General features: G+C 37.1%; 1 protein-coding gene across 1 annotated transcript in view; it reads left to right on the forward strand.

The window, feature by feature from the left end:
- Window positions 1–1445: 1445 nt before the first annotated feature.
- The window catches only part of NOX3 (NADPH oxidase 3), a 38646-nt gene continuing 27917 nt past the window's right edge, over window positions 1446–12174 (forward strand). The window contains exons 1-5 of the mRNA XM_048936559.1: window positions 1446–1490; window positions 2157–2252; window positions 2467–2577; window positions 4135–4219; window positions 11282–11427. Of these exons, the coding sequence (XP_048792516.1) occupies window positions 1446–1490; window positions 2157–2252; window positions 2467–2577; window positions 4135–4219; window positions 11282–11427 (483 nt within the window). The remainder of the gene's footprint in view (window positions 1491–2156; window positions 2253–2466; window positions 2578–4134; window positions 4220–11281; window positions 11428–12174) is intronic.

Raw genomic sequence — 12174 nt, forward strand, 5'->3', positions numbered from 1 at the left:
CTGAGCAGCATCGGCTTCCTTTCCCCAAGAGGATCAACTACTGTCAGTTACATGATGTACCAAAGGAAAGGGATTTCCCTCTTGACATGTGCAGGAAAGGAAATGAATTATTCTTCTCTATTAGTAAAGGAAAATCAGAAAATGTGTTCTTCACATTGATTATAATTATGGTGCTGGACATTCAAATAACCACTTACAAAAAGAGTCCTGGATAGACCAACCTCATTCTCTGATAAACCTGTCAAAAGGTTTTGATCTTGCTGAGAGGTACTGAGTCCTGCTGACTCGCATTTGCAGGTGGCTCACTAAATCCTCACTGGAGCAAACCTCTGAGGAGAAGGATGTTGAACATCCTCTAGACAAACTTGGATGAATAGGAACATCTGGTTTTGTAAATAAAAACAAATCCTGGAAAACATCATAAGCTTTAACCCTGGAAAGTGTTTGTGTTTTGCATTTGGAAGAGCATTTTATTTCCTGAGTACCTTAAGAGTAGCCAAAGCCATCACTTTGCAGACAAAAAGTGGGAGCAGGGTCAGGAGCAAACGAGAGCCAAGAGGAAGGCTGCTCTAGCTGTGTGTGCAGGAAACAGACCTGGCTTCTCCCTAACCCTTCTGTGCTAAGACCTCTGAAACAGACATTCCCACCTCACTGAAAATGGATGGATGCAGCTGTTGTTTGTGAAGCTTGATAGGGAAGACCAGAAGGAAATTACTTGTTCCCTCTCTCCTCCTAGTAGTGAGAGAAAGAATGCTATATGCACAGTTGCACCAAACTCTCTAAGCAGAACATTAACTGCTTATTTTATCCCCTCAGTCACCTGAATGAAAAACAGTCATGCATTTCCACATTATCAGTTGCAAGAAATTTAGAAGAATGTTATAGAGTCACACTTTATTTTGACATTTGTGAGTCCTGACTGAGCGACTCTTACAATTCCAAAAGGCTTTTTAGCAATTCTTCTCTCTTATATACAAATAAGGGATGCTCACTTTTGCTAAAAAATTAATAGATGTATAATGAAGAATCATTATATACTGCTCAAACAGAAAAGTGAAAGAAAAGCAAAGAAACAAACAAAAAATCCCATCACTTAATACCGAAAAAAAAACCCAACACCACCAACAAATAAATGCCAGTAAAAAAAAGAGAGCAATGTAATGACAGCATCTCTCATTTACTGAACAATAATTTTGTGGAGAGGAAGTACTGGACAATGACCAGCATTTTATTTACACAGGTCATGAGACATGTCACTTGGGTGATCTGTTCCTGTCAGGAAGATTTTAATTAGAAAATTCCTGGAGGGCTCCTGCTCCCACTACGTGCTTATTAACATCTAAAGACAAAAGGAGTTACTAGAAAAGCCTGAGGAATGGACAGAGAACTCAGGTTACACTGGAAGGCAAGACTTAGCTGCTGCTAGCATAGAAGAGACACTCAGAATGGCATGCTGGATTTTGAATGAAAAACTCTCAGTCCTATTATTAGTGAGTATATTTAGAGCTAAAATCCTAATTGGATATATATAAATATTTCAAGCTTGTTAAAGGCATTTTATGGTTTGCTTAGAGTAATACTCCCGAGCTAAATGTAAAGCTTGCTATAAAATATTCAGCAACCTTTTTACAACTAGTCTTAAAAACAATTTAAAGTCTTACTGTTTTATTTTTAATTATTTCTAAGTCTGTATACATTAGACCTCAGATAAAGGGAAGAGAGGATTGGCATTGTAATTCAAATTATATTACGTATCATTTTCAGAGGTTTTGGTCAGATGGGTATGAAGAGTAGAGAAAGGAATTTCCTCAGTGTCTAACTCACTCTGTTTCTGGAATTCTTTAATTTTAAGTTTTATTGCCTTTTTAGACACCAGGCTAAGCCTTGTGTTTAAGATCAAGTTTACCACCACACTGTAAATGTCATCTGTATCCTCTGTTGGGGACGTGGGGATAGGGCTATAATCCTGCATTTGCTAACAGATAGCCTCATTCCAGCAGGCATTTGTGATTTCTATCATCTGTGATCAAGAGATGCATTGCATGCTTATTTTGAAGTATTTCTCAGATACTTTTCAAAACTATAACCATACCTAGCTTTATACGCATTAAAAAATATTCTTAGTTTCACTGATCTGCAGCCTATCTGCTTTGTAGTTGGTGTGGCTGGGCTTGAATTTATATCTGTTTATTGATACCTTCTGCTGGTATGAAGATGAAGATGCTTACATTTATACACGGATTATGCTGGGAGTAAGTATGAATTTGATTGTTAAAAGGCTCCACAAGAAGAATGAATGTGTAATCTGATTTTATTCACATCTTTTTATGTTATATATTTTTTTTATGCTTAGCAGTAATTTTCTCATATAAAAGTATTGTGTTACTGTAGTGTTGTCTTCCTTTTTTTTTTTAATCTTCTGTTCCAAACTTGTGATCTAATTTCTTTATACTGTTATATGCACAGTCAACCTTGGCTTGGGCGAGAGCTTCTGCAACGTGCCTTAATTTTAACTGCATGCTAATCCTGTTACCAGTCAGTAGAAATCTTATTTCATTCTTAAGAGGAGCAAGCACTGTAAGTACCATCTCTCAAATAGCCATATTATCCTCTCCTTTTCATTTCTGTAGTTCCACAACATTGTCCATATCAAACATTTTCCAAGGAACCTTAGGTTTTGATAGAGAACTCTGTAGACTATTGCCTAGCTATTACCATTTAAATTGTCAGTACTTATGACTGAGGAGAAACAAATTACTTGTTTAACGCAACACTCAATGCAACACTGATTTTGGCAGCCACATAGCACAGTGTCATGAAGTGAAAAGTGAGGAGCGACAAAAAGGGGTTGTAAGAATGCAACTCAGCCAAATGAAGAGAATATTCAAATATCATGAGTATCCTACGTGGCTGTAAAGAGAAAATAAGTGAGAGGAAATGTACATATAAACATGTCACAAGTATAATAAGGAACATGCCTAAGCCCTTTTGTCTGAGTGGAGACCATTTAGTTCTTCCCTTCTTGTAAGCATGTGTTCTCTGTTTTTGAGGGGTTGTCTGCTCAGAGGCATTTACATTAACCTTGGCATCACACATAGGAAGTACTTACGGCTTTATCTCTACTAGCTATAGCTTCAGCTTGCAGTGAGTTATGAGAATAAGAACTATTAGAATTCCAGTATCATTTGTTTGGATTATCACTGATGATTTCACAACTCTGAGAACAACTGGAATTTATAAATCACAGCATTAATTTATTTTATTGTCAGATGATTCTTATTTTCAGTTCTGGTGGCGGGTTTTTTTTGTCCTTTAAAGCACTGTAACATTTCATCTAGTCTTCAGGCCAGTAATCATCAATGTTTTTTGACTATTTGAGTCCAATGGATCTGAGAATTAAAAAAAAAAAAAAAAGTCCTGAATTTCTGAACTAGTTTGTGAATTTATATAAAATATTTGCATGCCCATTTAAATACTGAGTAAGAACTTGGAGAAGCGCTACTCTTCTCACAGTTTATCAATATTTCGATTTTCTAAACAATATTCTGCACTAGGCAGGGTTCTGGTTCCAGCATGGCCAGAACAAGACGAATCAGTGCCCATCAGAGGCCCATCATGGCACCCTGCAGTGCTCCAGATTTTTGAAAAGTTTATTACTTGGGAAGCAACATGGTTACACGCCAGGATCTTTGGCACGGCACTGTGTCAGGACAAGCAAGCAATCCAACCAGCCAGCACATATTTCAGGGGCTGACATGGGCCTGCAGGTGCTTCTGAGGTTCCTGCAGAGACTGTTGGCCGAGCTTGCAAGCAGCAATGGCCCAGTCTGATTGTAAACACAGCCATCTCTTGTGCTCTTATTCCAGCAAATCAGTTGTCAGCTCAGATAAGCTCCTCAAGTGTCATAGAGGAAAGCAGTTTTGCCCAACCTGAATTTGAGCCCCTTCATAAGCTGAGTTGTTTTAAGAAATCTTAGAGTGTTGTTAAACCAAAAACACTTACTTGAGCCCCAAAGTTAAGTTGGAACCAGAACTTCATTTTTAGATATACTGAATTCCTCTAACCTCCTTTCCAAAATGGAAGTTGCAAGTAGTAATACGAATGATATAAAACAACTTTTGCTTTTTTACCAAGTGCTGTGGAGGAGCACCAAGGAGGCAGCTTGACAAAAACATCACATTTCACAAGGTGGTTGCCTATGGAATAGCTGTAAATGCAAGTAAGCTTTTTTGTTGTTGTTGTTGTTCTTTGCCTTTGAACTATTTTGAATTTCACAGTGATTCTGCATAATGTCATCAGCTCTGACATGTGCTATTTTAGTACTAGCATTTGATAACTGCATCTTTAAATAAGTCAGGAAGTCTCATTTCATTAACCATTTGTAATCCTTTCAACTTGGATAATAACTAATGGTTGCCCGTTAGCTGATTTGGTTTCAATAACTTTCATTGTACCCGTTAGAGCAGATGTCTGGAGAGATGAAATAGCGTTATAGACTGATTTCCTAAGGAAATGATACTTATGAGCTACACTGTTCATCTGTCCACTGTTAAATCTTCTTCAATAAATTTTCAGTCAGGTAATAAATTTCATCTGACTTTGAAGCAAGTAGCTATCTCAAAATCATTAAATTCCTACATATTTTTAAAAAGTGGAATACAGGTACAGGGTAAACCTGCATCTTGAGATCTCAAGTTTTCTGTTGATCCCTTCGAATACTGATAATTTGCCAGGCTGGGACAAAGACAACACTCTCCTGTTCCCCAGATGGTTAAAGGATCTGGGGGAAGAATGGAGCTTGGGGAATTTAGAAGACACATGGGGAACAGGGATAGCGTAGGGAAGAGCAGTGTACAGAGAAGGAGGAATAAAAGGTGATACGAAAGACATAAGTGCATAGAGATGGGGAGGTATCTGGGAAAGGTGGCATTGTTCTCTTACAAAAAGTGATGGAGATGCAGGAGGTAATCAGGGTTATTTATAAGCAAAATACATTGTAGGGTAAAAGTATTTCCCCTAGGCTGGCTGTGAGGGTGGATCTCAGTCCCAAAATACTTTGCAGTCTGTGTGTAGGAGCTGCTTTCCTTTGTGTGTATGGGCAGTCAGTGTCCCCATATATTGAGGACAAACATATGGAGTTAGGATCACTGTCAGGAACCAACAAGTAAAATTTGTTCCTTGTATTAGCATTAAAGAATTCAGAGCAGAAGGCGGGCAGATGAAAATGTGCATCCTATAGTATATTATGATGATTTACTTATCTGTCATATTCATTCATTTATCAGAGTTCAGTTTCAGCATATAGCAGATTCCTATAGAACGGAACATTGCTTCTGTAATTAACAAATCAACCCAGGAATGTAAACTAACCAGCTTCTACTTGGTGTATAATTTCTAATGCTACAAAAAGAAAGCAAAACTGCAAAAAGCTTTTATGTTTTTTGGTTTTACATTCATATGAAATGTTTCCTGCTGCATTAAGATGGACAATTTGGGAAGAACAATTCTATTAGAAAAGTGATTGCTTTATGGCCTCAGTATTTCCAAGAAGACAAACACATAGACCTGATATGTAATGACAGAAAGCATCGCTGTTTAATTCTATAACTTTCTAGGGAGAAAATATGGGGTTGGGGCTTTTTTTTTTGCTTGTTTGGCAATTTAAGCCAACAAAAAACAGCACTTCCCTAACAGAAAAATGAAAAGAAAATATAGATTTTGGGAAAATGGTACATCATTGTGTAGTCAGTCTTGGGTAAAGAACGGCCAGAAACACGATTGTCTAGAATTAAATTTCAAATGCAAATAATAGAATAGAATAGAATAGAATAGAATAGAATAGAATAGAATAGAATAGATCAATCTATAGCACATACAGTGAATAAAACTAATATTCTCTCTTTTCAGATTAAAAAATAAGTGCCCACAGATATATTGAGTCCCTTTTTAAAAAGCCTGACTGTTAAAATGATGTGTAAATAGATGCCATTTTTCTATCAAGTGACACATTTATCCAAGTACTATTTCCTTTTGTTACACAGAAGCATAGTCAACTCTTATTAGACTATTGCAATTTAGTAATTGTTATTTAAGTGAATGTTCTCCCCTGCATGATCAATAGCCTAAATGTGGCAGCAAGAAGTTAAACCAATTTGCAGATCAGATCAGTAATCTTATCCTCACAATATAAAATTGTAGACTCTTTTATTATTAAAGTAACATGCATTCATCTCAGCTTGCCAGGTGGTGTTATTCCAGCATATTTATTTAATAGCATGCTAAAAATAGTCAGTGTGACACTAGTATTGTCTGACTTCTTGCAGTCAGCCTGCTCAGCTGAGGTGCGCGTGGCCTTGGAAAAAGTACATCTGTGTCTTTAATTTTTCATCAACTCTAATACAAATCCAAGAGCAGGCTTTAATTGGTCAGGTCGTAAAGGGATATAATTAGAGACTAGTGGAAGAGGGAAGTTGGAGAGAGAAGAGAGGGTAAACAATGCTATCTATAATCAAGGGCATCATTGAAAATTCAGTAAAGGGAATTCTGCTTAGTTTGTTTTCCTGCATTCTGCATGCCTGTCTGTGATAAGAGCTGTCTGGGAGTTATTCACCCACTAATAAATCTTCCTTATGGATCTGTAATTCTGCTGGAATAAAACCACTGTTTCACGCACTCCCAGTCTGATCAGTGCAAATCATTTTGTATTTTCTAATTTCTAAAGAGGCTTTGCAGTTGAGAGCTGGTGCCTAAAGATATCTACAAGAGATAGAAAATAACATTTTCTACAATTCCATTTTCTTACTACACTGCCTTTACTGTCATAAAAAAGTACGTTTGTACCTATTATAAAGTGGGCAGTGCTGGTGGTACTTTTTTACTTTGGCATACAGTGCATGTTTTGAAGAACAACTTATTTGTTGTATTGTTTTGATTCTTGCAGAAAAGTTATACAGATCCACTCCTGCAACAGTGGTTGAATTATGATGTGAATAAAACTTAAGAAGTTAAGGGATAGTAGGAGAAGGACAGTGGGTTTCTTTGTAATTAGTCTGCTTGGAATGGTGCTTTCTGCTCCTTAGAAATTCCAATAGTGTGATTTTCTTTAAAAATACACAAAATGCAGACAGAAATATGGAGGTGCCAGGTTTGTTTGCCTTGTGACAAGCACTGAAAAATCTATAACTGAAAAAAAAAAAAAAAATCAAGAAAACTTTCCACTTTCAAAGTATTTGAACAGTGTTTGTAGGTGAAGGCTGTTGGTGATCTGAGTAACTTCTTTGCATAATATTGAGTTTTCAGGAATTTTTTTTTTTTTTTAAATCTCACGGTTTGTTTCTCACTCTTGTAATTTTCACATAACCTGTGCATTTTTAATCCACAGAGAAAGCACAGAGCTGAACTGAGGGATCTATGTAACCAGACATAAGGCAGTGGGGTGCAAAAGAATACAGGTTTGGTCAGGGGCAGACTCATCTGTTCTCAGCTTAAGTTCCCATAAAGCTGCTCTCCTCACCATGAGCTGAATGGTCTAGATTTGACCCTTTAATTTTACCATGATATGCTGGTTAACCAAAATGCTTGACTGCTAGCTGCAAGCTTCAATTTGATTATTATCCTGTACAGGCATGCAGAAAAAGAGAGAGAAATCTTGTTCTCAGATAAACACATCCAATTGTTGTTTGGTTCAATGAGAGTTGTGCATGCTTCACTGATGGCACAATTGGCTGAATAAGATGAGCTAAATTGACCAGACTTTCAAGATAATTTAATTACATCTCTTTGTTTTTAAGAATATGTACAGTAAACACCCTGCTCTGATAGCAGCTCTTTTCCTCCTCCACTCCTTCCAATAAAACCTTTTATTTGATCTCAGAGGTGGACCACATTAAACATCTCAGGGTCAAATACAAATTAATGCATATTAAGTGCTTCAGAGGTTCCAGATGTTGTTAAAAACAATAGTTGAAATCCTTCAGTCTTCATGCTCAGGTATAAAAAGAAAACTCTTTAAGTGATTGCATGATTTATTTTGTATTTTATATTTAGTCATGTAGAATGAGGAAAATATTGAACTGAAGATTCAATACTGAATACCTGAAACTTTGCTCTCACACTTACCTTATCTAAGCAGTGCAGGGGAAAAACAAAACAAAACAAAAGACCACTTCAGCAACTGTAAATGCAGATTTCAGCAATTTGTACATAAATTTTGAAATTACTTGGTAAATTCTATGCACTGTAGATGCAAAGAACCTTCAGAAAATGTACTTTAGGAATGTAAAATATTTTAGCTAATGGGAGCATATCCAGTGCCAGACTTTTTAGTCCGCTACAATTATTGAAAAAATGAACCACATTGAAAATGGAATTAGATCTTTGCATTACTCTTACCATCCAGCTATAATTCAGTTTTAGACTGCATCATTTTTTCCTGGCAGCACAGAAAAACAACATCAGAAGTATTACGCTAATGACACTCAAGGCAAAATTTAAGATCATGGAATATTGGGGTAAACAGACATATTCAGTACGTTGGCTTGAATGTTAATATTTTTCAATGTATCATTATATTGTATATGTTAATAGTTACCACAGAATAGCTTGAAAGCAAGACCTATCCTGTTCATTCTAGGAGTCTTCCACTCTTGTAATACCTTCCATCTGCTAGATGAAAGCTGGAGAGAATATTACCCAGAAGGAAAGATTTCCAAAGAAGATTGTGGGATGCTGTTTCCATTGACAATAACATTTACAGTAAAGCAGAACAATATACAGTTGGACGAAAGAATGTATTTTAATAGCTTACAGAAAAAAAAACCTCACTGGGTTAAGTTGAAGAAAACAGATTCCTTCTTCCAGGGAAATCTGGCAATATGATTGCCTTCGGTAAATCTTAGGCTAGAGGTTTTCTTGTGAAATGAAGTCTGTTCAACCAATACAATTATTTTTTTGCTCAGGGTCGCAAATACTTTGCCAAGGAATATGGAAGAAACTACCATCTCATCTCACTTTCAGCACTCAGCATGTAGCAGGTAGCACTCAGTTTCCTGTCACTGCTGACACAACTAGAATTTGTACAAACCATGTGCAATCCCACACTTTGAGGAAAGTGCAAGATTTCATAGCATTCCAAACAACAGAAATGTCTTCATTTTGTATGAAAATTTCACAGTGTGCCATATCCATTTTTTACAAATCTATATATTTCAAAGGTGAAATAAAGTAAGTTATGCTATGAATACAGATTGAAATCTCCAAATCTAGTCAGTGTTGCTACTCTAAATGAGCGAGTGTAGTCCAAAACTTACAGTTTATGCGTTTCAGGGAACTGTGTTGGTAAAATAAAGCTAAGGATTCCAACTGCATAAAATACATTTGATCCTGAAGATGTGGTGAATATTTATACCATGTCAGAGTTAGAGAATGACAGAACGGTTTGGACTGGACGACACCTTAAAGCCCATCCAGTTCCAATCTCCTGTCATGGGCAGGTTTGCCACTCATTATATCAGGCTACCCAGAGCCCCATCCAAACTGGCCTTGACTACCTCTGGAGATGGGATATCCACAGCTTCTCTGGACAGAGATGGGTTATAAAGCACTTTAAACACATTTGAATTCAATCTCCATCCTGATTAAGCTATTCTGATTTGCATAAATTTATTATTCATTGGTCCAAAAATTCAGAAAAAATTGTGTAAAAAAATTCTGTACTGTGCGTGCTCAGTTTATTCACTTCAAATGTCCATGCCAATAAACAACTGATTATTGTAATTAAAGGTTTCATCAGGAAATGGTTCACCAGAGAATAACCATTCAGCCTAGTGACCAGGACAGATGCTTTGGTTTAAGTTCCTACTTTAAGTTACATATAATAAGTATTTAAAAAAATGCCTTTCATTCAAAAATGACTCACCCACTGAGTGCCTAAGCATGGGGCAATGAGATAGAGCAGGCAAAAAGAAATGGTGGGAAGAGTCCCTAAAGCTAACATTGTGCTTTGTGTGAAGTGTAACTTGACAGTCAACAAAAGTGCATCTGCTGCTCTAGAAGGATCATATCAGAACTGAGTGGAAATAACCTCTCTCCAGCCTGGACAGATGGGCTAAGCTGCCGTTGGAGGACAGAGTGCGATCTTTCACTTTTTTTGCACAGGCTACTTTTAAGTACTTTCATGTTCTGCATTCTTCCTTGACTTGTACTCCCATGACCACAGCCCTCTCCACATGTTGTTTAGGAACCACACAGGCAATAAGAGAGCTTATTATGGATCTAAAGGACAACAATTAATAATTACAATATACAATTACAATTACAATTACAAAAACAGTAATTACAAAATCTTGAAATAGTGTATGGTAATAGTGCTTTTGTAAACATCTAATTGTTTTTCATTGTTGGTTTTCATCCTTCAGTATTTAATGTTTCGCATTAATTGCACCTTTTCCATAATGGATTTTAAAATCTGTCCTACCGAAAACTGTGAAAATGTGCTCCTAGTTTGATTACGATTTTATCTGTGTTAATCTGTCATAAAACAAGGGTTTTGTTCCCTCTTTGATCAACTTTCCGCTTAGAAAAAGGATTATGAGGAAGTTCGCTTATGCATTTTTTTAGACTAGTCACTTCCTATCCCTTTGGGAATCATGCTAGAAATAGAAGTAATGAATGCTGCTGAGGACAAATCAGAGCTAACCCTGTGATTCAGACCTTTTCCTTAAAATCAGAATTCCTGTGTGATGCCCAAGCTCCACCAGCATATTGTGATGCTATACCCAGTTGTGGACAGGGGAGGATTTTGAAAGCGTCTCTTAAATCTCTCCAGTGCAAATCTATGCCTAAAATGGACAAGATAGTGTCCTATGTAGCAATATTAGACCTTGGCATATATTAGAATATTCATGAAAAAAAAAAAAAAAGGAAAAAAAAAAAAAAGAAAACAACAACCACAAACGAAAGTGGATTTTTATAAATTTTCTTTTAACACTTTAAATCCCACGGTAAACAGCTTTATCTCATTTCTCAAGTGGTTGCCTGGGATAACACTGAAGCCTGCAGGACACTCAATTCTAAACGTGCAACCCTGCAGCTGTTGTCTCCAGTTTGAACCAGTTGTTCAGATAAAATTTTCCTTTTGCTGTCAGTTTACTCTATTCAAAGCTCTCAATTTATGCCCAAGCTTTTCAAATAGTCAAGCAGTGCGTGCTTAACAGAACTGCTTCTGTCACTGAGGATACATACGAACATGTCTATAGTCTTGTGCCTCTCTTCTCTCATGCAGCCATCCACATTGTTGCCCACTTGATCAATATAGAGCGGTATCACAACAGCCAGTCAAAGGAAGCAGGGGGGCTGCGGAATAAGCTTTCTGGCCTTGGCAAGAGGCCAAATGAAAGCTACTTGAACCCAATCAGGACCTACGAAACAGTAAGCTGTCACTTTCTGGTTTTCTTCATGTAAAAAGTTTTCCTCTGTGGATCCTACTGTCACGAAAACTATATTTCAAAGCCTTTTAAGCAAAGCAATAAGGTGCTGCCAGAGGTTAACCTCAATTTCAGCTGAAAACACTTAGTCAGAACTGCATTTTCAGGTTATTTAGCTCAAAGAAACGCCTATTGTATTTTAATTAGTTTGCCAGGAGACAAGTAGGGGGAAGGCTAAGGGAACTCATAAATTGTAGACAGTGAGATAAACCTGCAAGGAATTTTAAAAACTAAAATAAACTGTAAATATATGGAGCAAACACAACTTCTTTCTAGCAAGAAACAACAATTGAACAGCAGTAACACACGACATTGCTTCCACTTTGCTATTTGTCTCTCCCCATGGGATATCTTTCCAGTTTGAAGATTGCTTCTGCCCTGTTACAGAGTGGGACTGCCCAAGGAAGACACGTCCAACAGCACCCAGAGGCTTGCTATCTAGGGGCTGCAGTGTATGGGGAAGCCTGGCATAGTGTGTGCAGGACTATGCATAACTCTGTCCTGCAAATGAATGACTCGGTTTTCCTTGGGGAAATAATGATACTGCACATCCCTCTTACTTACTTGGGTACCTTGTAACAGCATTGCTAGAGATCTGCTTTGCAATACTCACAAGATACAGAAAAACACATCAATTCTGCAATGCATGCATGTAAAACACACAAAAGTTTCTCAGCTTTATCCCTTACAC

The sequence above is a fragment of the Lagopus muta genome, chromosome 2, assembly GCF_023343835.1.
Source record: "Lagopus muta isolate bLagMut1 chromosome 2, bLagMut1 primary, whole genome shotgun sequence".
Taxonomy (NCBI): domain Eukaryota; kingdom Metazoa; phylum Chordata; class Aves; order Galliformes; family Phasianidae; genus Lagopus; species Lagopus muta.